The sequence below is a fragment of the Haliotis cracherodii genome, unplaced genomic scaffold (assembly GCF_022045235.1).
Source record: "Haliotis cracherodii isolate W230 unplaced genomic scaffold, xgHalCrac1.p SCAF_32, whole genome shotgun sequence".
Lineage (NCBI taxonomy): Eukaryota > Metazoa > Mollusca > Gastropoda > Lepetellida > Haliotidae > Haliotis > Haliotis cracherodii.
In genome coordinates, this window is record NW_027266289.1 from 1,693,523 (window position 1) to 1,720,669 (window position 27,147).

At 43.4% G+C, this 27,147-nt stretch overlaps 2 protein-coding genes across 3 annotated transcripts; one reads left to right on the forward strand and one right to left on the reverse strand.

Annotated features, from left to right (window-relative positions):
- Positions 1–3,487: 3,487 nt before the first annotated feature.
- Positions 3,488–12,237, reverse strand: LOC139477186 (ankyrin-3-like). 2 transcript variants are annotated; one of them, XM_071259745.1, is made up of 3 exons: positions 12,049–12,237; positions 7,527–10,146; positions 3,488–5,134 (listed from the first exon to the last, which is right to left on the reverse strand). In XM_071259745.1, exons 2-3 carry the CDS (start codon positions 9,911–9,913, stop codon positions 4,816–4,818), a joined length of 2,706 nt encoding a protein of 901 aa, XP_071115846.1. In that variant the 5' UTR covers positions 9,914–10,146; positions 12,049–12,237; the 3' UTR covers positions 3,488–4,815. The 2 variants fall into 2 exon arrangements, with proteins under 2 accessions (XP_071115846.1, XP_071115845.1); XM_071259744.1 differs by having other exon boundaries at positions 11,991–12,237.
- Positions 12,238–13,042: 805 nt separating this feature from the next.
- Positions 13,043–26,694, forward strand: LOC139477210 (centrin-3). Its single transcript, XM_071259770.1, has 6 exons — positions 13,043–13,109; positions 16,100–16,235; positions 19,805–19,919; positions 20,784–20,898; positions 22,263–22,339; positions 23,742–26,694. The coding sequence occupies exons 1-6, from the start codon at positions 13,093–13,095 to the stop codon at positions 23,783–23,785; spliced, it is 504 nt and encodes a 167-aa protein (XP_071115871.1). The 5' UTR covers positions 13,043–13,092; the 3' UTR covers positions 23,786–26,694.
- Positions 26,695–27,147: the final 453 nt, after the last annotated feature.

Below are 27,147 nucleotides of genomic sequence, written 5' to 3' on the forward strand. Positions count from 1 at the left end.
GCGCACATCCTTGTTATTCCCTGTCAGTCTCATCAGCTGATTTATAACAGCTACAGAACATACACATCAACTACTGGCGCACATCCTTGCTATTCCCTGTCAGTCTCATCAGCTGATTTATAACAGCTACAGAACATACACATCAACTACTGGCGCACATCCTTGTTATTCCCTGTCAGTCTCATCAGCTGATTTATAACAGCTACAGAACATACACATCAACTACTGGTGCACATCCTTGTTATTCCCTGCCAGTCTCCACACCTGGTGTATAACAGCTACAGAACATACACATCCACTACTGGTGCACATCCTTATTATTCCCTGCCAGTCTCCACACCTGATGTATAACAGCTACAGAACATACACATCCACTACTGGTGCACATCCTTGTTATTCTCTGTCAGTCTCATCACCTGATTTATAACAGCTACAGAACATACACATCCACTACTGGTGCTCATCCTTGTTATTCCCTGTCAGTCTCAGCACCTGATGTATAACAGCTACAGAACATACACATCAACTACTGGCACACATCCTTGTTATTCCCTGTCAGTCTCATTAGCTGATTTATAACAGCTACCGAACATACACATCCACTACTGGTGCACATCCTCGTATTCCCCGTCAGTCTCAACACCTGCTGTATAACAGCTACAGAACATACACATCAACTACTGGCGCACATCCTTGTTATTCCCTGTCAGTCTCATTAGCTGATTTATAACAGCTACAGAACATACACATCAACTACTGGCGCACATCCTTGTTATTCCCTGTCAGTCTCATAACCTGATTTATAACAGCTACAGAACATACACATCCACTACTGGTGCACATCCTTGTTATTCCCTGTCAGTCTCATCGTCTGATTTATAACAGCTACAGAACATACACATCCACTACTGGTGCACATCCTCGTATTCCCCGTCAGTCTCAACACCTGCTGTATAACAGCTACAGAACATACACATCAACTACTGGCGCACATCCTTGTTATTCCCTGTCAGTCTCATCACCTGATTTATAACAGCTACAGAACATACACATCCACTACTGGTGCACATCCTTATTATTCCCTGTCAGTCTCATCACCTGATTTATAACAGCTACAGAACATACACATCCACTACTGGTGCACATCCTCGTATTCCCCGTCAGTCTCAACACCTGCTGTATAACAGCTACAGAACATACACATCAACTACTGGCGCACATCCATGTTATTCCCTGTCAGTCTGATCACCTGATTTATAACAGCTACAGAACATACACATCCACTACTGGTGCACATCCTTGTTATTCCCTGACAGTCTCATCACCTGATTTATAACAGCTACAGAACATACACATCCACTACTGGTGCACATCCTTATTATTCCCTGTCAGTCTCATCACCTGATTTATAACAGCTACAGAACATACACATCCACTACTGGTGCACATCCTTGTTATTCCCTGTCAGTCTCATCACCTGATTTATAACAGCTACAGAACATACACATCCACTACTGGTGCACATCCTTATTATTCCCTGTCAGTCTCATCACCTGATTTATAACAGCTACAGAACATACACATCCACTACTGGTGCACATCCTCGTATTCCCCGTCAGTCTCAACACCTGCTGTATAACAGCTACAGAACATACACATCAACTACTGGCGCACATCCATGTTATTCCCTGTCAGTCTGATCACCTGATTTATAACAGCTACAGAACATACACATCCACTACTGGTGCACATCCTTGTTATTCCCTGTCAGTCTCATCACCTGATTTATAACAGCTACAGAACATACACATCAACTACTGGTGCACATCCTTGTTATTCCCTGTCAGTCAGAACATGTACCATATGCCATGTTGAGCATACTAATTCTATTTGCATGTGTATCTGGTGATATTCTGTTCAAAAGAAAGCAATAACTCAGATTTTTAATTACATACATATCAAACTTGACAGATGGACAGACGAGGGATAATTAATAAAATAAACATGTAGATTCCTTATGATTAACTGTATTACAAAGGTGTCACTGGCATTTATTCCCAGTTCGACTGCAGACTGGCTCTGTTTTAAATGCAATGTCTGGATGTGAGTGAGTGAGTGAGTGAGTGAGTGTTTGGGTGGGTGGGTTGGTGGGTCATTGGGTGGGTCATTGGGTGGGTGGGTGGGTATTTGAGTGAGTGAGTGAGTGAGTGAGTGAGTGGGTGGGTGGTGGGTGAGTGAGTGAGTGAGTGAGTGAGTGAGTGAGTGAGTGAGTGAGTGAGTGAGTGAGTGAGTGAGTGAGTTGCCCCCGGATGGAATACGAACATCTCGGAATGTCTCCCGTGATGCTGCTCCAGGAAACCAAAAGTGAGTAAATAGAGGTTATCACGCGAGTGTGTGTACTGGATGATAAATATCCTGCATTAGGAATAAACATTGTATTTAGCGAGCCTTGGCGAGCTAAATACATAGTGTTTATTCCTAGTACAGGATATTTACCATCCCCAAAGACACAAGCGTGATAACCTCTTTATCATATAATGTCATTCTTTAATTCTGTGCTTTAAAATCGCTTTCCCTCTCTCACAAACATTACCCAAACATTGCGAGTTTTCCTGGAATGTGCGCATTAATATTTATTACGTCACAGGGTAAGTGATGTTTCAGTCGGACAGTGACAGTAGCCAATTTAGTTCCAACTCAAATCTGTTTCTTATACAGTGGCGAAGCAACATATATGCAAAACAACAGTTGTTTTTAAATGCCTTTCACGGCAATCCATCGGTCTGTCCGCTAGAGTAACTGCCCTTTGTCAAAGGGAAGCTACTCTAACCCTAGTCTATGAGACATCACGTCCACAGGCAGACATTGTTGACAGTCAGTCTGTCCTGTTATTACGTTAAGAAGTGTAGTCAGATGTACACACAGCGACAAAATGAAACAAGGTAATAATTCAAACATATTTCGGCCAAATCCAACTACTTTAATTTGTGGAGAAGGTTTCAAGCCGCAGAGGTCTACAAGCACAGATATGGCTACTGATCCGCTTGGCTAGGCCTCGTGCCCTCGCAAAATTGTTTCAAAATTTATATCTCCAAAGTTGCCAAAAATGCCTTAGCTACGTCACGGTAAGACACTGAATTTCAGTATATTAGACTGTTTTTTTGATAATGATAGCAATTATCCCTGTAGTTTATCCAGATTCCAGATTGTTCATTCTGACTTGATCGCCGAATGGCTAGGGCGACGCCATGTTTGTTTATAAACAGCGAAATTTTTAAAGTATACAAGTATCTAAACATGTCATTCGAAGCAATAATATCAAACATTGGGCCAAGTTCTTTTCTTAATATCAATGAAAATAAAACACATTCCAAAGATAAAACATTAATTATAATTATAATGCCTTTGGGAACTTATTGGGTGTGGATTTATTATCAACATCTCGGAAACCGGTGTGAATCCCTGGTACATATCAAAAGACTCCCACTACACATTTCCTGGGTCCTTCCATACACTCCTACTACACAGTTCCTGGGTGCTTCCACACACTCCCACTACACATTTCCTGGGTCCTTCCATACACTCCCACTACACAGTTCCTGGGTGCTTCAACACACTCCCACTACACAGTTCCTGGGTGCTTCCATACACTCCCACTACACAGTTCCTGGGTGCTTCCATACACTCCCACTGCACAGTTCCTGGGTGCTTCCATACACTCCCACTGCACAGTTCCTGGGTGCTTCCACAGACTCCCACTACACAGTTACTGGGTGCTTCCACAGACTCACACTACACAGTTACTGGGTGCTTCCACAGACTCACACTACACAGTTACTGGGTGCTTCCACACACTCCCACCACACAGTTCCTGGGTGCTTCCACACACTCCCACTACACAGTTCCTGGGTGCTTCAATACACTCCCACTACACAGTTCCTGGGTGCTTCAACACACTCCCACTACATAGTTCCTGGGTGCTTCAACACACTCCCACTACATAGTTCCTGGGTGCTTTAACACACTCCCACTACATAGTTCCTGGGTGCTTCCACACACTGCCACTGCACAGTTCCTGGGTGCTTCCATACACTCCCACTACATAGTTCCTGGGTGCTTTAACACACTCCCACTACACAGTTGCTGGGTGCTTCAACACACTCCCACTACACAGTTCCTGGGTGCTTCCATACACTAAACAGGCAGCACCTGAGAATAACAGTCTTGACCATCTCAAACAGACTCTACTGGCATAAAAGGCAAAGTCGTGACGAAAATCATTTGATTGGATCACTGAAAATCAGTGATGACACAGGTGCCCATGAACAGATTAAAATATGATTGAACAAATAAAGATTTGCAAACAATATATTAATACTGATAAAAATATAGGCTTCTAGATGTAATTAAAAAAGTTTCCAGATGACAAAAATCACGAGTCTTCTTAGAAACCAAGAACATAGACCTGGGTCATATATCCCTGGGTCATATATCCCTGGGTCATATAGCACTTGGTCATATATCCCTGGGTCATATAGCACTGGGTCTTACAGCATTGGGTCATATAGCACTGGGTCTTATAGCACTGGGTCATATATCCCTGGGTCATATATCACGGGGTCATATATCACCGGGTCATATATCCCTGGGTCATATATCACTCGGTCATATATCCCTGGGTCATATACCACGGGGTCATATATCACCGGGTCATATATCGCTGGGTCATATATCACTGGGTCATATATCACTGGGTCATATATCATCGGGTCATATATCCCTGGGTTATATATCACCGGGTCATAACTCACTGGGTCATATATCGTTAAGAAGCAGAACACTGTCCTTGACCTTGTCAGGCACAGGAAGTTGTAAGACACTGTCCTTAACACTGCGACCTCCCATGACCCTTGAGATGACCTGGCGGACCTGGAACACAGCCAGGGCGGCAAGTGACCTTGGCTGACACACAGACTCCTGGATGAAGGTCACAAGCTGCTCGTTACGCATGACCTTCAGGTTCCGGGGGTACTTGGTGAACTGTTCCGGGGTAAAGGACGCTCCGGCAGACAGCAGCAGGCGCAGCGTCGGTTCACGACAGTTGAAGATGGACCAGTACATGGCTGTTGTGCCACTGAAACATCGTCAACATCTGTTACCAGGGTAACCACAATAACTAGTTAGCATCACAATTAAAACAATAATGTGTGTATTTCTATTGTCCCAGATGCCACACAGTTCATGCTCAAAGATCTAACACTAGGGATCAGATATTGCAGCACCCACTAGGGATCAGATATTGTAGCACCCACTAGGGATCAGATATTGCAGCACCCACTAGGGATCAGTCATAGACTGTAGGGGTGGGTGGGACACAGGGAATCAGATATTGTAGCACCCACTAGGGATCAGATATTGCAGCACCCACTAGGGATCAGATATTGTAGCACCCACTAGGGATCAGATATTGTAGCACCCACTAGGGATCTGTCATAGACTGTAGGGGTGGGTGGGACACAGGGAATCAGATATTGTAGCACCCACTAGGGATCAGATATTGCAGCACCCACTAGGGATCAGATATTGTAGCACCCACTAGGGATCAGATATTGTAGCACCCACTAGGGATCAGTCACAGACTGTAGGGGTGGGACACAGGGAATCAGTTATTGTAGCACCCACTAGGGATCTGTCATAGACTGTAGGGGTGGGTGGGACACAGGGAATCAGATATTGTAGCACCCACTAGGGATCTGTCATAGACTGTAGGGGTGGGACACAGGGAATCAGATATTGTAGCACCCACTAGGGATCAGTCACAGACTGTAGGGGTGGGTGGGACACAGGGAATCAGTTATTGTAGCACCCACTAGGGATCTGTCATAGACTGTAGGGGTGGGACACAGGGAATCAGTTATTGTAGCACCCACTAGGGATCAGTCACAGACTGTAGGGGTGGGTGGGACACAGGGAATCAGTTATTGTAGCACCCACTAGGGATCAGTCACAGACTGTAGGGGTGGGACACAGGGAATCAGATATTGCAGCACCCACTAGGGATCAGTCACAGACTGTAGGGGTGGGACACAGGGAATCAGATATTGCAGCACCCACTAGGGATCAGTCACAGACTGTAGGGGTGGGACACAGGGAATCAGATATTGCAGCACCCACTAGGGATCTGTCACAGACTGTAGGGGTGGGACACAGGGAATCAGATATTGCAGCACCCACTAGGGATCAGTCACAGACTGTAGGGGTGGGACACAGGGAATCAGATATTGCAGCACCCACTAGGGATCAGTCACAGACTGTAGGGGTGGGACACAGGGAATCAGATATTGTAGCACCCACTAGGGATCAGTCACAGACTGTAGGGGTGGGTGGGGCACAGGGAATCAGATATTGTAGCACCCACTAGGGATCAGTCACAGACTGTAGGGGTGGGACACAGGGAATCAGATATTGTAGCACCCACTAGGGATCAGTCACAGACTGTAGGGGTGGGACACAGGGAATCAGATATTGTAGCACCCACTAGGGATCAGTCACAGACTGTAGGGGTGGGTGGGGCACAGGGAATCAGATATTGCAGCACCCACTAGGGATCAGTCATAGACTGTAGGGGTGGGTTGGGAAGCCAAAACATATGACAGTCTCAAGGGGAGGGTCACAAAAAACATAAACATATTTGAGGGAGGGTCATGACAAAATGGAAAGAAATGTTCAAGGTCATTGTGAGGGTCATCCAAAAATGTGACGAGCATTAAAGGAGGGTCCTTTAGAGTCAGTACATTCGTGCATCAATAACATCTACACTCCTCTACCCCAGCCGTAATACATGACCTGTCACTTAGCTAACCATGCTCACTGTGTGCCCTGTTTTCAAACAGTATTCGCCCCAAACATGGTCCCTCACTTTCTTTCTTCAGTATATATATATGTAAAATAAAGTGGTGCCATTCAAAGACTGCAAATTTTCTATTCGAGTTTAACCTTGTCTATTTAACATGATTTTTTTTATTTCAATGGATCACAATACATCCATTTCTTTTCATTTTCTTCTATTCATCTTGACTGTATATTTCTCGGTTCATTGAGGTATGAACCGAAAAATCGATGTGCAAACTGTATGAATCCGCGTAACAAAACAGGTGAGTGAGCCTGCACATTTGCTGTTTCATTCCTTCTTAGCCTTTGCTCTAAAACAGTTGTTTGGACAATGAATATGCATGAAATTCGCTTAATGTCCTGTGCATGACGATACACGTGAGCAGAAAGGGAATTCCCTTGACTTTAATATTGGGATTCCCTGACATTCCGTAGTAATAAAAGTAGTCCGCCTCCATGGGCGTGGCTTAATTTTTTACATTCATTGGGAATTAATGCATTAACACGTGACCAATTCAGCTAATCAGAATGCAGGAATTTCAATGAACATAACGGAAATTTAATCATTTTGACAATACATCTTGATTTGTTAATTTTATTACGCAGTACTGTTTCCTAACAAAGCATGATAGTACCTGGAGTCGGCGATGTTCATGTCTGCGCCCTGCTGGATGAGGATGCGAGAGTTGTCCTCGCAGCCGAAGTACACACTGGCGGACAGCGCCGTTTCCCCGAACCGGTCCCGCACATTGAGGAGCGCCCCCTGCTCCACCAAGTAGCGGCAGACGTCTGGGACGTTGATGCGAGCCGAGAGATGGAGAGGGGTGTTCCCGTACTCGTTCACCAGGTTCAAGTTGCAGCCCAGACTCGTCGCCAGCTCCAGCAAGTCCAGACTCTCTGCACTCGAACTCAGCACTGCTGCGTGGGTCAGGTTGCCATGGCAGCAGATGATGTGTGGATTTGCCCCGAGATGAAGCAGATGCTTCACGAGGGTGTAATGACCCCCCAGGGCGGCCATGATGACCAGGGAACAACCATCAGCTGCGGTGCAGTTCAACAGAGTTTCAGGATCCCTAGCAGACTTTGGTTTTCTTTTCAGTTTTGATTTTGTTTGTAAATGTTTTTCAGCAAAAACTTTCTCAACTTCAGTTTTTTCTTCGTCACACCCATATTCCTGAACAGATGCTCCCGACACTGTCATGTTCTGAACTCCACACACTGCTCTAGAGGCATCACACTGTGACTCATCTTCTTCAATCAACAAATCAACAATTTCCTTGTTCCCCATAAAACACGCCACAAATATCGGTGGGTAGGACCTCTGGAACAAGGAGATGATGGTCTCTCGCCTCCGACTACAGCCAGATTTCAACAAAAGCCGAGCTATCCTGTTGTCCCCTGCGCTGCCTGACGTCAGCATCAAGCCTAGAGCAGTGTGACCCCGCCCACTGAGTTTATTGAGAGCGGCTCCGTACTGAATAAGCATCTCTACCATGTGATAGTCACCGTTCTTCACAGCAAGGTGCAGCGGGGTTTCCGAGTGGTCGCCGTACGTCTGGTTTACGTCCTCCCCATGTTCAAGAAGCACTGACACAAGGTAGATGTTCCCACGCCCAACGGCCTGGATGAGTGGCGGTACCATTATCTGCACCTCGTGGGCGGACGGCATCGTCAGCACCTGCTGAATATCTGCACCACTCTGAAGCAGGAGTTTGGAGATGTGCACGCTCTTGTTCATCGACAGCTGCAGCGGCGTCATCGTCCCACAGCAGACAGCATTGACGTTTGACCCATAATGCAACAGCTGCTCCACCGTCGACACATCATTCAGAATGATTGACAAGGCAAAGGCGTTCATTTCCTCACGCCCGTCGCACAGGTTTGGATCAGCGCCATGCTGCAGCAGAATCAATATCAGACTCTCGTCGTGAGTCCGCACTGCCGCCATTAGAGGCGTCTCGGATCCCGTCTTGATGTTGGGGTCAAGGTCAGCCTGTAACAACAGTCTCAATATGTCCAGTAATTGCAACCTGGTTTCTGATTGGCTGATGCTGGGGATTTTCCACAAATCAGATTTCGGGATATCTAAGCCATCTGACCTAGAATTGAGGTAGGTTTGGTAGTAGTGAATGATATTGTAAACAGCTCGTTTGTCCGGATCGAATATCTCTTGACTCCTTTCTCGAACCATCAGCCTGGCTTGAGTAAAGTCTTCATTTTGAATACATCTGCACAGCTGACACATTGGAGATGTGTTGGTGGGCGTAGCGGCTGGATGTGTGTTGGTGGGCGTGGCAGCAGGTTGTGTGTTGGTGGGCGTGGCAGCTGGATTTGTGTTGATGGGCGTGTCAGCTGGATGTGTGTTGGTGGGCATGGCGGCAGGATGTGTGTTGATGGGCGTGGCAGCAGGATGTGTGTTGGTGGGCGTGGCAGCAGGTTGTGTGTTGATGGGCGTGGCAGCAGGTTGTGTGTTGATGGGCGTGGCAGCAGGTTGTGTGTTGATGGGCGTGGCAGCAGGATGTGTGTTGGTTGGTGTGGCAGCGGAATGTATGTTGGTGGGCGTGTCAGCTGGATGTGTGTTGGTGGGCATGGCGGCAGGATGTGTGTTGATGGGCGTGGCAGCAGGATGTGTGTTGGTGGGCGTGTCAGCTGGAAGTGTGTTGGTGGGCGTGTCAGCTCGATGTGTGTTGGTGGGCGTGGCAGCTGGATGTGTGTTGGTGGGCATGGCGGCAGGATGTGTGTTGGTGGGCGTGGCAGCAGGTTGTGTGTTGGTGGGCGTGGCAGCTGGAAGTGTGTTGGTGGGCGTGTCAGCTGGATGTGTGTTGGTGGGCGTGGCAGCAGGATGTGTGTTGGTTGGTGTGGCAGCGGAATGTATGTTGGTGGGCGTGGCAGCGGAATGTGTGTTGGTGGGCGTGACAGCGGAATGTGTATTTGTGGGCATTGCAGCAGGTTGTGTGCTTGTGGGTGGGGCAATAGACAAGGCAGCATCAAGAGGCAAAATAGTGGGATCTGATTCAGCCATGGTTGCTTGTCGATTTTTCTTATTCTAAAAATGCTATCATAAAGAATCTAAACAGAGTAGTGTAACAGCTATAGAACAACGTCTACTCATTGTGATACTGATGCACCACAATGCACACAACAGATGCACATGACAGATGCACCTGCAACAGGTTCCCGTATTCACCAGACAGTCTCTTCATCCCCGGCCATCACACGACACATCAGTCTCACAACATCCCACTTTCTGCCAGTCTGAAAATATAACAGCAGCGAACTTGCAGTGATATTACACAGGTAATATTACAGGTAAATGAGCAGGTGATATTACAGGTAAATGAGCAGGTAATATTACAGGTAAATGAGTTCAGGTAATATTACAGGTAAATGAGCAGGTACAGGGGTTGAAAAATACCATTGCCCGACGCCCGTGCCAAGTAAGGTTTAGATGTCGGGCGTGTAATATACGTTTTCTAGCATGCCCGTGGACAAGTAGATCACACAAAATGAACTGGGTCAAGTTTCACGCGAATGTAATCATGTGATCATGTTACGGTATTTGATTGGCTAATATTTTGTTAGTGTCCCAGACTGACAATGTAATTTGCATACAGCTACGCCAGTCATCCAATGGGATTAATACATTTCGATGTCAGGCAGGTCAACAACGAGAACCAGGCTTGTTTCATTGTTAAATCGTAGTAACACTTCCATATATGGCATATGTTTCTTGGAAATGGAATTTCTTGGAAATTGTAATGCGAGGTTGAAACATTTTCCGACTTTAGATGCTTCGTTAGGCCTAGCTTTGATGAAATATAATTTTGTCGAACTACAACAAACGGGACTTTTAACGAGTGAAAGTATGGCATTTATTTAATATATGTTTCTTTTCGTTGTCAACTAAAGTTCATTCGAGGCGCTGACCGTGGTTGCTGTAAATAACGGCGAGTTGTGCGCTCTATCGACCCCTTTACGCACGATTTCGGCAAAATTGATCTAAACTGTATTGAATGAAATTTTAAATAAAATAAATAAAATATGCTACAAACATATGTCAAGGTACAAACGTGTTTTTTTTATAACCAGATAGTAATAATAGGATTTAATTGCGGAATTTGTTGATTGGTATTTCCGGTGTTGCGTGCATGTGGTAATGTTCTTGCGATGGGGAAATGACATCGTGTCAGTGACTTGAGTTTACTAAAAGTGTATATAAGTTTTGGGAACCATGTGTTACCGCACACAATAACCGAGTTAGCGCTATATTGAAGAGTGCAATAGCGAGGGATCACTGTAAGTAAATCTGTTGTTTCAAATGAGTAAGCTAGTAAAGGACAGAGTAGCCTCCCTTTGCCTCATTAGCACCCAGAGGGGTATCTGCAATAACAATTTATGTTGCCACTACCGCACATGGCCGATCATGTCTCAGCGGTCTATTTTAAGTTTCTTTGGCGGTGGGGACGAACTTAGAAGGAAGGCAGAGGGAAATTCCGAAAGTTGTATATCGGCAAAGAATAAGAAGTATGACGAATGTACCGTAAACGAAAACGAACATTCATCGCTGGGTGGAAAGACCAGTTTCCTTGGGTTGCGTATGATGACGTATTTTATTCTCAGTTCTGCAGCAGTAACATTTTACTGAATTTATAAGCTTGATTTTGGGCTATCACATTTTAAAATAGGGCAAGTGAGAATGTTGGTAATACTTGCCCTTGGTCAAGTAACATTTTTAATAATTTTTCAACCCCTAAGGTAATATTACAGGTAAATGAGCAGGTAACATTACAAGTAAATGAGTTCAGGTAATAATACAGGTAAATGAATTCAAGTAATATTACAGGTAAATGAGCAGGTAATATTACCGGTAAATGATTCAGGTAATTATAAAGGTAAACGATTTCAGATAACATTGCAGCTGGTAAATGTTTTTTTAGATAATATTGCAGCAGGTAAATGTATTTAGATAATATTTCAGGGTAAATTGATGTCAGGGAATATTAGAGGTACATGATTTCATCTTAAGCTAGGACAATCAAACGAAATTTGAATTAGGAAACGCCTTGAAGTCTAAAGTATAGGGTGTAATGAGTGCGTACCTGCCAGATGCAAGTTTTCTAACTCGTGACTGACTGCCCCGCTGATAGCGCTACTCACTGGACACTCCCGGCGCCTACACGGTCGCGCAATCAGTGCGTGTCCGATTCATTATCTTCCATAGTTTGTTGAAAGGAGTCAGTGTCTTGTGGTAAATAATGCATTAGCCGTGATTACTTTGACAGTGTCAAAATAGTGCAACAGTAATTAATTACTGCATGTTTTCGCTGTTGTTTACATATCAATGTTCACCGGAAGTAAATGTTACCAAGCCACCGTTTCGTATCATGGACATGCTTTCCTATTTGTTACAGAATATGTGACATGTATGAAGACATTTTCCATTATTGTGTTATTTTACACCAATGTCTGTCAATTTATGAATCATTATACGGTCGGTTATCTTCAAAAGTAAAAACGCAATTTAAATGGAAAAGGAGGTCAAGTACTATCATCAATGCCGTATCGTACCCCAGACATTGAATCAATTTTGTTGACAGAATATCGAATGTCGTACAAAATAAGTGTGCCATAGTAACTTTAGGATCTTACAGTCCGAAGACAAAATTAATAGAAAATGCATTGGGTTGATTCTAAAGTTGAAATGTCAATAAAAACGAAAGTATTTATAACCTCTTACCTGTAGCTGTTCACAAGCCGCCGTGTCGTACCATGGAGAACATGTTCATTTATTTCAAATGAAACGAAATGAAATCTATATCTAAGTACATTTATACAGGCAAACTTAATCTAAACATTGTTTTCATTCGCTATGTGATTTTATTTTGTGTGGTTTATTTACAAAGTAAAAACGAATATTTATGAAATGATGACATTCCTTATTTTTTTTTTCATTTAGTGGCTTTTCTCGATGTAGATATATCTATAAAACAGTTAACTATTGAACAAAATGTCTTCACATCTCCAAATTGCTATTAAGTTTTTTTTTATTATGAAAAATTCGAACGATCCATGCTTATATCCCAGTTCACCTCCTAATCTATCTTTTTGAAATAACCTTGGATACGGTGATGCGGCTCTTTTAACAGAGCTATTTGGCGGCGCGCGAGTATCAACTTGAACTGTAATTGAGAAACAGTTAGGATGAGTCTATCGCTAAGGTAACGAATGATTTCCTATATTTGGCTGAAAACTGTTATTACAACAAACATAACTAACTTGTTGTCGTCTGCTATTGATCAACTGCATGTTGCATAAGTATCCGTCAAATATGTAGTTTGGTCTCGGTGTGGAATTTGACTTTTTCATGTGCGATCATGTCATTTGTTTACATATTGAATATTTTAAACAGAAAATTTCCATTCCATCTCGGGGTTGAGGGAGAGGAGAGGGTATATTGGGGTATAGATCAAGAGACCCAGACGTGTTATGTTGTGAGTCTTGTGATTTTATATATGTATATGGGGTAATGGTAATTTTAAATGGGGTATTCCACCACTCTGCCTCTGGGGGGTGGAGGGAGGGAGTCTTACCAGTCAGCTTAGTTCACAGTCACACACAAGGTAAAAAATATCGATGCAAACCTTAAATGTTTGAGTTAATAACTGTTCCACTAATCAGTAGTGCAAGTTAATAGTGAAAACAAACTTCACACTGGCAACTGTACATCATCAGTGTGCCAGGTAAGTGGCCATCCTGTCTATGAAAAAGATGGTTTACACACCACAGATATGAGCACATGCAAGTATCCTGATACATATCGGATCGTGAGTAAGGTATTGTGATACATATCAGATCACACAGTTGGTGTATCGTCCCAGCCCTGGCAGTAGACACAACAGTAGAGAAGGATGGAACTCTCATCGCCATTGCCAGTACAGTCACCTGTTCAGTTACCATGGCTACTCTTACAAAGCCCACATCATACAGTCGAGCCTCGATGTGTCAAACTTGAATGTGTCTCAAACTCACAATCCAGCAGAGATCCAGATAAGCTGCGTATCTGCGTAAAATACGCATCAGAAATGCAGAAATATGCAGTAAAATAATATCCAAGCGTATCAAATACGCAACGAACATTACAGATACGCTACAAAAATAAAACTTGTGCGTATATTCAAAATATTGTGAAGTAACCCAGCATATTCGATTGGCAAATCAGCAACTTATTTTGAAATTATAAACAGGCATTCCGTCAACTTTGCCAAACTCCACGATGACAGTTACATCATGATCATTTGCCATCACACTTTCTTGTGGAAGAATCGTGGTATTTTTGAGTCCTATAAAGCTTTCGAACCCACACAACACCAGTTTGCAGGGACTAGATGAATAGTGTTTTTAAATATTTATCTTAAATACCCACATGTGTAAAAACTAGTGGGTAACAGAAATTTGAATACCCAGATAGAATTACTGATACGCAGTGATTTTAAAATGCATGGGTAAAATACCCACAACACCAAAAGCTTATCTGGAGCTCTGATCCAGTCCCTCTGAATTCGGTTTTATTTATACTTGGATGTGTCAAACTGGATGTGTCGAACTGGATGTGTCAAATGCCTTGTTGTCTCAAACTCATAAGGGAGTCCCAAACATCCAAATTAAGCTTAAAATTCCCCTGACAACTCGAGTGATTCAAATTAAGAATTAACACACACATTATCATGATTTTTGACTGATCTCACTGTGATTGCTGTAATTAAAATATTGTGGCTAGTAGTCTCAAAAGGTTTTGGCACAGACTTACTGTGACTATTATGCAAATATCAGTTTTTAATAAAGGGGTACTATTCACATCCCATATGTCTAGTGCTGTCCATGTCACATGGTCACACTGTGTATGTCAATTCCCAGAAATCTGTACGTAAAAACATTTAGTGTGAAACCAATGAATAACCAACAAATTGTATACAATGACAATTGTATTACAAATTTAAGTAGGTTGACAAATCTATTCAAATTGCTGCTGAGCAATTACAGTGGCAGTATGCAATAGAGTGGTAGTACAATATTTTCATTGGCAGTATCAAATTGAAAATACGATGGCAGCGATAATGATATTCAACTATCCGTAACAGTAGTCAAGTCCCCGATGTTGAGATTCCAGGTTGATAAGTGATCATCACACAATCACTGGTGATAAATGTGAGATGAGACAGGCATGCGCCCACTCCACTTATGTAGTATAACTAGCTACCCACACTTTCCACACAGTGCCAGACCAGTCCAGTGTCACTTGAACATCACAGAACATTCAACGTTTCTAAAACGCTCGGCATCCATTCATACTATTCCGGAAATTTACATATACTGTATTCGACATAATAAGCGCCCCGCTCTAATAAGCACCCACGGCAATATTTCTTAATATATTGGCTAGTGAACAATCCCAATCAGCACCCATTCCGATTGATCAATGTACAAGACTTATGTATTAGTGTATAATACGCACTCGTGTGTCATATGCATCCTTAATTATGGGCAATTAAATTCTGGAAAAATATGTATGTCGTATATAAACATTTCAGGCTGTCAGCATAAACCATGAAATTGATGTTTCAACTTTTTCACCAAAATATTATTCTAATTAGAGCCCCCTATTTCTAATTTTGAGAGCGCCCTGGTCGCTTATTATGGCGTATACGGTAATTCGAGCGTCTAAATATAACTTCCTCATCACTGATTACATTATATGGTACTTCATTCCTGACAACTAATTATTGTCCAGATACAATGCAATAAACTCCTACTGAACAGAAACAATGTAATACTGTTGCAGTCGTTGTTAAACAATAAATTACACGGTCATGTAACAACTCACCGATGGATGGTCAGTTTATTTGCGTGTTTTGACTCAATCATACAGCTGAGCTGAAGCGTGGTGCTGTCTGTTGCAAGTGGTTAAAGCGTTCGCTCGTCACGCCGAAGACCCGGGTTCGATTCCCGACATGGGTACAATGTGTGAAGCCCATTTCTGATGTCCCCCGCCGTGATATTGCTGGAATATTGCTAAAAGCGGCGTAAAACCACTCTCACTCACTCACTCACTCACTCACTCACTCACTCACTCACTCACACACTCACTCACTCACTCACTCACTCACACACTCACACACTCACTCACACACTCACTCACTGTCTGTTGCAGAGCGGAGTTTGCCCTGGACAAGAGCAAGAAGAAGAAGAAGAGGGAATTAGCCGAGGAACAGAAACAGGAGATCAAGGAGGCCTTTGACCTGTTTGACACCGACAAGGACAGAGCTATAGACTACCATGAGCTCAAGGTTGGTTGTTTGTTTGTTGTTTACGCCGCACTCAGCAATATTCCAGCTATATGACGGCTGTCTGTAAATAATCATGTCTGGACCAGACAATCCAGTGATTGATATCATGAGCATCAATCCATGCAATTGGGATCGATGACATGCTTCAACCAAGTCGGCGAGCGTGAGCTCAAGGTAACAAGACAGAACTGTACATCACATCCAGTGACAATACACACCGACAAGCTATAGCTATAGACTAGCACAAACTCAAAGTGACCCGACAGAACTATGCACCACGTCCAGCAACAATACACCACATCCTGCAAAAATACACCACATCTAGCAACATACACCACATCCAACAACAATACACCACATCCAGCATCAGTACACCACATCCAGTGACAATACACCACATCCAACAACAATACACCACATCTAGCAACATACACCACATCCAACAACAATACACCACACCCAGCAACAATACACCACATCCAGCGACAATACACCACATCCAGTGACAATACACCACATCCAACAACAATACACCACATCTAGCAACATACACCACATCCAGTGACAATACACCACATCCAACAACAATACACCACATCCAGCAACAATACACCACATCCAGTGACAATACACCATACCTAACAACAATACACCACATCTAGCAACATACACCACATCTAGCAACAATACACCACAACCAGCAACAATACACCACATCCAACAACAATACACCACATCTAGCAACATACACCACATCCAGCAACAATACACCACAACCAGCAACAATACACCACATCCAGCAACAATAGACCACATCCAACAACAATACACCATACCTAACAACAATACACCACACCCAACAACAATACACCACACCCAACAACAATACACAACATCCAGAAACAATACACCACATCCAGCAACAATACACCACATCCAACAACAATACACCACATCCAACAACAATACACCACATCCAGTGACAATACACCACATCCAACAACAATACACCACATCCAGTGACAATACACCACATCCAGCAACAATACACAACATCCAACAACAATACACCACATCCAGCAACAAAACACCACATCCAGCAACAATACACCACATCCAGCAACAATACACCACATCCAGCAACAAAACACCACATCCAGCAACAATACACCACATCCAGCAACAATACACCACATCTAGCAACATACACCACATCCAGCAACAATACACCACATCCAGCATCAATACACCACATCCAGCAACAATACACCACATCCAGCAACAATAGACCACATCCAACAACAATACACCATACCCAACAACGATACACAACATCCAGCAACAATACACTACATCCAGCAACAATACACCACATCCAACAACAATACACCACGTCTAACAACAATACACCATACCCAACAACAATACACCACATCCAGCAACAATACACCACATCCAGCAACAATACACCACATCCAGCAACAATACACCACATCCAGCAACAATACACCACACCCAGCAACAATACACCACATCCAGCAACAATAGATCACATCCAACAACAATACACCATACCCAACAATAATACACCACATCCAGCAACAATACACCACATCCAACAACAATACACCACATCCAGTGACAATACACCACATCCAACAACAATACACCACATCCAGCAACAATACACCACATCCAGTGACAATACACCACATCCAGCAACAATACACCACATCTAGCAACAATACACCACATCCAACAACAATAGACCACATCCAACAACAATACACCATACCCAACAACAATACACAACATCCAGCAACAATAGACCACATCCAACAACAATACACCATACCCAACAACGATACACAACATCCAGCAACAATACACTACATCCAGCAACAATACACCACATCCAACAACAATACACCACGTCTAACAACAATACACCATACCCAACAACAATACACAACATCCAGCAACAATACACCACATCCAGCAACAATACACCACATCCAGCAACAATACACCACATCCAGCAACAATACACCACACCCAGCAACAATACACCACATCCAGCAACAATAGATCACATCCAACAACAATACACCATACCCAACAACAATACACCACATCCAGCAACAATACACCACATCCAACAACAATACACCACATCCAGTGACAATACACCACATCCAACAACAATACACCACATCCAGCAACAATACACCACATCCAGTGACAATACACCACATCCAGCAACAATACACCACATCTAGCAACAATACACCACATCCAACAACAATAGACCACATCCAACAACAATACACCATACCCAACAACAATACACAACATCCAGCAACAATTCACCACATCCAGCAACAATAGACCACATCCAACAACAATACACCATACCTAACAACAATACACCACACCCAACAACAATACACCACACCCAACAACAATACACAACATCCAGAAACAATACACCACATCCAACAACAATACACCACATCCAACAACAATACACCACATCCAACAACAATACACCACATCCAACAACAATACACCACATCCAACAACAATACACCACATCCAGCATCAATACACCACATCCAGTGACAATACACCACATCCAGCAACAATACACAACATCCAACAACAATACACCACATCCAGCAACAATACACCACATCCAGCAACAATACACCACATCCAGCAACAATACACCACATCCAGCAACAAAACACCACATCCAGCAACAATACACCACATCCAGCAACAATACACCACATCTAGCAACATACACCACATCCAGCAACAATACACCACATCCAGCATCAATACACCACATCCAGCAACAATACACCACATCCAGCAACAATAGACCACATCCAACAACAATACACCACGTCTAACAACAATACACCATACCCAACAACAATACACAACATCCAGCAACAATACACCACATCCAGCAACAATACACCACATCCAGCAACAATACACCACATCCAGCAACAATACACCACACCCAGCAACAATACACCACATCCAGCAACAATAGATCACATCCAACAACAATACACCATACCCAACAACAATACACCACATCCAGCAACAATACACCACATCCAACAACAATACACCACATCCAGTGACAATACACCACATCCAACAACAATACACCACATCCAGCAACAATACACCACATCCAGTGACAATACACCACATCCAGCAACAATACACCACATCTAGCAACAATACACCACATCCAACAACAATAGACCACATCCAACAACAATATACCATACCCAACAACAATACACAACATCCAGCAACAATTCACCACATCCAGCAACAATTCACCACATCCAGCAACAATGCAGAAACATATCCCCATGATCTCAGCAAGGCTATAACAGGAAGTTAGAAACAAGACACAGTCCTGAAGGGAAGATGCTAAGCTAGGACTGAAGCTGAATCTTTCCAAATATTCACACTGATTCAAGCTTGCACTATTCACTTGTCAACTGTTTCTCCTCAATATATGCTGACTGATGTTTCAGGTTGCTATGCGAGCACTGGGCTTTGATGTGAAGAAAGCTGACGTCCTGAAAGTTCTGAGAGATTATGACAGGGAAGGCACCGGAAAGATCACATTTGATGACTTTAATGAAGTTTGTAAGTCTGTTTGTTTTATGTATGCAACTAGTTTAATGATTGTCCCTTGTATGCAAATTGGGTATATTTTAGAGGCACGCAGGGAAATTGTTTCCTTTATGTGAACTATTTTGCATAAAAGTATGATAAATTGCAGTGTACTGTTCTTACCATGACTGGAGGAACATGATGACAGTTCATCTTGTGTGAGCATGCTACTGTTTTAGCAAATAGATAAATCATGGGCATTTAAGTATCTATTGGATTTCTGACACGCAGTGACAATCCACTGATGATGTCATACCATGCTGTGACATTCCACTGATGATGTCATACCATGCAGTGACATTTCAATGATGACGTCATACCATGCTGTGACATTCCACTGATGATGTCATACCATGCAGTGACATTTCACTGATGACGTCATACCATGCTGTGACATTTCACTGATGACGTCATACCATGCTGTGACACTCCACTGATGACGTCATACCATGCTGTGACACTCCACTGATGACGTCATACCATGCTGTGACACTCCACTGATGACGTCATACCATGCTGTGACACTCCACTGATGACGTCATACCATGCTGTGACACTCCACTGATGACGTCATACCATGCTGTGACACTCCACTGATGACGTCATACCATGCTGTGACACTCCACTGATGACGTCATACCATGCTGTGACACTCCACTGATGACGTCATACCATGCTGTGACATCATTCCTTTATACTGTTACACTGTTCTGTATTTTTTGGTCGCATTTTTTCCAACAGGAATTCAGTGATTCTAGATTTTAACTAAATCCAAATTACCTTCAGTTACCTTTATCGTGTTGTTGTCACTATTGTCTCCTCGTGTCTCCTCGCCAGTGACGGACATGATGCTGGAGCGGGACCCGCAGGAGGAGATCCTGAAGGCCTTCAAGCTGTTTGATGATGACACGTCCGGCAAGATCAGCCTCCGAAACCTGCGCCGAGTAGCAAGGTATGTGATGAACGCTGACAAGATCTCTCTGTACACTGCAGGGGCCCTGGTGGCCCAGTCGTCTAAGGCGCCACGATTCACTGTGCAGAGTTGGGTCCCTTGGACACGCCACAAACCTATGTTTTTGGGTTTGAATCCTAGTTCGCCACAATTATGTTTCTAGGTTTGTCAGCACCATAACCGTGCTCGTGGGTTTCACCAAAGTGGTAAACTGCAGATGTGAAACTTGATGACCAGTGATGATGTCTGTCTATCTGTGTGAAGGTCACAGCAGTAATAGGCCGATCTCCCGGGAAGATCCAGGGTAGAATAGGCCATGAATAGGCTATGCTTGTCGTAAAAGGCGACTATGCTTGTCGTAAAAGGCGACTATGCTTGTTGTAAGAGGCGACTAACCGGATTGGATGGTCAGACTCACTGACTTGGTTGATGCATGTCTTCGATCCCAATTGCGTGGATTGATGTTCATGATGTCAATCACTGGATTGTCTGGTCCAGACTCGATTATTTACAGACCGCCGTCATATAGGTGGAATATTGCTGAGTGTGGCGTTCAACAACAAACAAACAACTTCCCTTCAATCTCAGTCGAACAATAAGTGAAAATATTAATTCATACTTTAAATGTATTCTTTAATAACTGCTACATCAAGCAAACACTAATTTAATTTTCATCCATTGTGCCAAAATTGACACTGCCAACTGTAAATCATCAGTGTCACAGGTACTTGGCCATCCTGTCTTTGAAAAGAGTGACAAGAGCACATGCACGTATCATGATACTTATCGTATCATGGGCAAGGTATCATGCTGTGTATCGCATCACACAGGTGGTGTATCGTCGCAGCCCTGTTGATCATGAGGTTTCGCTGTTGCCCTAGGCCCACTTTCACACAGCGATCTTAGCACTACGACTGTTGTAAGCCTACGTTAAAGTATGGGAGTTACGATCATCTTAGCGCTAAGACCGCTTTGTGCAAGTGGACCTAGGACCTGTGACACTGAGCATGATATAGATGACTTGAAAGCCTGTTTGTTGTGCGCACACCTCCAACAACAGAGACGCGTAAAGATCCGGGTTAGCATGGTTAGAATAGGTCTTCAGCAACCCATGCTTGTCGTAAAAGGCGACTAACAGGATCGGATGGTCAGGCTCACTGACTTGGTTGATGCATGTCATCGTATCCCAAGTGCGTGGATCGATGCGCATGATGTCAATCACTGGATTGTCTGGTCCAGACTCGATTATTCACAGACCGCTGTCATATAGCTGGAATATTGCTGAGTGCGGTGTAAACAACAAACAACAAACAACAACAGAAGGCAGTGTTGTTTTACATCCCCTGTACTCTGTGTTGTTACAGGGAGCTGGGAGAGAATATGACTGATGAGGAGCTGAGAGCAATGATTGATGAGTTTGACCGCAACGGAGATGGAGAGAGTGAGTAGTCTCCCCTTACTGTTCCAGGATCATGTGAGAAGAAATAATCCATGCCCTATGGAGACACATGTTTTACTAGTTTTGTCAAATTTGTCAACCCTAAAAAATCAAAAAGGAACACCATTCTTTTTATTTAATCAACTTTCACCTCTGACATTTTGAACACAAGTGAGAGATTATATACAACTCAACTTTTGATAGGGATTGTGGGTCAGTCATCCCATTTATACATACACTTGACATAATTTATGAGAATTTGTTTTGTTTAACATGGAAAGATAAGTAAATATATCCAACAGTGGGGGTCATGGGTGGCCCAGACGTCTCAGGCGCCACATTAAGCTGACACGCCGTGATATAACTGGAATAATGTTAAAAGCGGCGTTAAACCCAACTCACTCACTCACTCACTCAAACAGTGGAGTCCTGTACAGTGGTAGTGGGATGTTACACAGATGCATCCGTGGATCGCGACTGTTAACTTCTCGATACAAGTATCGATCACAATCGCACGCAAAGTAAAAAGTATTGATTCTTACCTTAAATGTATCCTTCAATAAATGTTACACCAAACACTTATTACTTGTGAAAATGAGTCGTGAGAACATAAATATTTTCTTCCATTGCGGCATCCATGACACTGGCAACTGTAAATTGTGAGTGTGCCAGGTATTTGGCCATCCCGTCTATGAAAAACATGGCTCACACACCACAGATAAGACGACATGCAAATATCGTGATTTGTATCGGATCGTGAGCAAGGTATCGTGATATGTATCGGATCGCAGTTGGTGTATTGTCCCAGTCCTAGTGTTCAGTGCAATAGACAACTTACCCGTGAAGATTCCGGGGTAGAAAAGGTCTTCAGCAACCCATGCTTGCCGTAAAAAGGTGACTATGCTTGTCGTAAAAGGCGACTAACAGGATCGTGTGGTCGGGCTCGCTGACTTGGTTGATGCATGTCATCGATCCCAATTGAGTAGATCAATACTCATGATATTAATCACTGGATTGTCTTGTCCAGACTGGATTATTTACAGACCGCCGTCATATAGCTGGAATATTGCTGAGTGCGATGTTAAACAACCAACCAACCAACCAACCAATAGACAACTTAGCAAGAACTGGTCCTCACGTGAGGTGTCAAACACACTGGCCTGTCAACAGTGTGATCGTCCCAGGAACTTGATGAAGGGTTTGTCAGATCTCCACATAATCAGGTAACATATCAGAGAAAAAGATCAGGGGCCCGTTCCACAAAGCGATTTTAGCGCTAAGATGATCGTAACTCCCATACTTTAACACAGGTTTATGACAGTCTTAGCGCTAAGATCGCTTTGTGGAACAGGGCCCTGTTTTTTATGAGATTGCTCAGCGTCTGACTTTATGTTTATCCTTGCAGTTGACGAGGATGAGTTCATCGCTATCATGACCGGGGACACATAGGTCGGGAATGCTCCATGGCATCATTCAAGGGGGATTCATTGACTACCAGGAACTGACTGGCAGACCACAGCGCCTGTATCAAGTGTACCCACATACTACATACACCAGTCAGGAGTTGTTGAATGTTGAACCTGACCAGAATGTTGACAGTATATCCAGGGCGAGACTTGGACATTGTCACTGGTACTTCAAGTGGGCAGTATATGTATTATATAGAGGTAGAATACTCCTGTGTGTGTTGACTGCTGACTTGAAGAACATTGCCTGTGGCACATTCAACTGTCTGATCAAGACATTCATGATGTTGGATGTCAACTGTCCTAAACTATCGATCTGTGGAAGGTTTGGGGACATTAAACATTTTCATTGAATTTCTAACTGCTCAATCCAATTTATTTTAGTAATCGAGGGGAACTTTTAGGTGCTTGCTGTCTGCTTATTGCTTGAGGTATTTTGTTTGTCTATGTGGGTCTGTTAGTCATGTGAGTGATGAAGTGTCGCTGTTGTCCTGTATGGCTGCAGCATCACGGCCCCAGCACCTTCTGTATCTCCATCAGCTCGTGCTGAAGAGTCATGCATCTCTTTAACCTTCCAGCAGCTTGGGTGTGTGTGTGTGTGTGTGTGGGGGGGGGGGGGGGGGGGGGTAGCCCAAAGGCGGATCCAGAGGGGTCGAAGGGGTCCAACCCCCCCCTTTTTGAAAACCAAACATAGTATTAGACAATCCCCCCTTTTCCCCAACCCCCACTGAGAGAGGATTTTGATATTTCGACCCCTCCCTGTAATAAAGGCTTGATCTGCCCTGGTAGCCTGGTGGTTAAAGCATTCACTCGTCATGCCGAAGTCCCGGGTTCGATTCCCCACATGGCTACAATATGGTGTGCCCTGCTTTGATGCTGGAATATTGCTAAGAGTGGTGTAAAGCCTACAGCTTTACACTGATCATTTGTTAAAGAATACCAGTTGAAGTCAATGTTCATGTTTTTATTTGTACATCATAGAAATGTATATACATGGTATCTGTCTGTCAGAGTCCCTCAGTTTGACCCTTGATTCTGCCAAACTCTGAGACCAGTCCTCTCCAACAGCATATCAGCTGTTACCTGTGTACAAGGAGAGACAATTCATACGTCTCAGTAGACCAGGGCCCACTTGCACATAGCAATCTTTGCGCTAAGATGGTCTTAATTCCCATACTTTGACATAGGCTTAAAATAATCTTGGTGCTAAGATCGTTTTGTGCAAGTGGGCCCAGGACCCATTGTTATAAGACAATCTTAGCGGTATGATTATTACAAGTCAATGTTAAGTAATGGGATGATTTTCTGAACGCTAAGACACCTTTGTGGAAAAGGGCCCAGAGGTAGTGTGCATGATTGTATATTGGATATTATATTTTAATCTCACTGTCTCAGCTCACTCCGTCCCTTCACATTGAGTGTCTTTTTAAAGTTGCTTGATAATGTTATTTTAATAATAATAATAATAATAATCTGCCATTTATATTGTGCATATTTCCACACCACACGGGCATGCTCAGAGCGCTATTATTACTCCGATCACGTGAAAAGTGTGCACTCAACAATCATTCTCAGCTCCATGGAGAGTATACAACCGAAACTGCCTGTTAGGTGTCAGGAGGTTAACAACGACATTGCCATTTTATCCTACCAGGGACCCATTTCCTGCTAGGCGAATGTTGTTGTGTTCTACTCTCTTTCTTTGTTTGGGGAATCTGTTGTGTTGCCGACACAGCGACCCCAGGACCTCATGTTGAAATGGACCTGAATGAAAGTAGGTCATCACCATGACAACCATAGTATGGCCTCATTCACATGCTGTCCTCCACAAGCTTACAGATGTAGGTCTGAAACAATTGGGTTGATGACAGTCGTATTCTGATCCATTCGTCTTCACTCACCCCCTTCCGTATCCTGCAAGAAGACTCGTCCCCTATCGATGAATGTTATGTGCGAAAATACGACAAACCAATCAGAATGCGCCTCTGATTTCAAGTTCTTCGTCAAAGAATCCCTCAGAAATCATTTTTGATTTTACGTATGTCTTGCATCTAAAAATATACCCAGGACACCGTTAAATGTTTTCAATCATACTGTATAATTCTGCACATACCAGTGTGCTTTTAATTGCATCTGAAATATATATGATATATGGGGAAATATATGTTGACCATTACGCAACGAGTTGACAATTCTTTTAGGTATCCCTGTTTGCGTCTCAAAAATGGCCATGCGAGGGGCACGAGTTGCTATTTGGCTTGTCCCGGAATAACACGAGTTGGTCACGAATGGGTCTGTTGCATACAGTGAACTGCCTTCTCACTCACTCACTCACTCACTCACTCACTCACCCTACATATGATGACCTACATCAGAGCAAGTGAGTGTGGGAGAGCTGCCACAAGTGATGTTATGTGCAGGTTACTTTGTACACTGAAACTCCATTAATCTGGAAACCTGCATGAATTAGAGGAAGCTCATGCAGTAACCATGGATCAAGTGGTCACACTCGTTAACTTGGTTGTGGGATCTGTCCATAATATCAGTCACTACTTTTTCTGGTTTCGGACACAATTATTTACAGACCGACATCACACAGCTGGAATATTGGTCGGTGTGGCTTCAAGCAACAAACATTACATGATTCATTTATTCTCGGACCATTTCACTCTGTTTGATGTTAAACACCGCACTGGGCAATATTCCAGCTATATGAGAGTGGTCTGTAAATCTTCGAGTATGGGTCAGACAATCCAGTGATTGACATCATTAGCATCGATCCACGCAGTTGAGATTCGATGACCTGTATCAACCAAGTCAGCGAGCCTGACCACCCGATCACTGTTTGGATTAACCAGGTCTCGGTGCACACAGTGATAAAAGCATTCTGTAAGAATCTGTGATAAATAAATCATTTTGTACATCTTGTTTCCTGTTGTCAAACACAACTCGTGTAGTTTTTAATTTGAAATCTTTGACTGTCAGTTGTGGCAAAATAGATGATATTTAAGTGTGTATGACACTACTGTAGAGTCGGCTGTGTGAGTGGGTTGGACCTGTGGTTTTAGATAAGTAATGTGTCCCGTGAAGATTCCGAGGTAGAATAGGTCTTCAGCAATCCATACTTGCCGTAAAAGGCGACTGCTTGTCGTAAGAGGCGACTAACGGGATCGGGTGGTCAGGCTCGCTGACTTGGTTGATACATGTCATCGATCCCAATTGCGTGGATCGATGCTCATGATATAAGTCACTGGATTGTCTGGTCCAGACGCGATTACTTACAGACCGCCGTCATATAGCTTGACTATTGCTGAGTGCGGCATTAAACAACAAACCAACATAAGT

Bases quoted from the DNA above. Each gene is read 5' to 3' on its own strand.
- LOC139477186 (XM_071259745.1), bottom strand. From the start codon at position 9,913: ATGGCTGAATCAGATCCCACTATTTTGCCTCTTGATGCTGCCTTGTCT. The intron at 5,135-7,526 runs GTACTATCATGC...ACGATGTTTCAG, and splicing joins ATGAACATCGCCGACTCCAG to TGGCACAACAGCCATGTACT.
- LOC139477210 (XM_071259770.1), top strand. The intron at 16,236-19,804 runs GTTGGTTGTTTG...CTGATGTTTCAG, and splicing joins TAGACTACCATGAGCTCAAG to GTTGCTATGCGAGCACTGGG. The intron at 20,899-22,262 runs GTATGTGATGAA...GTGTTGTTACAG, and splicing joins AACCTGCGCCGAGTAGCAAG to GGAGCTGGGAGAGAATATGA.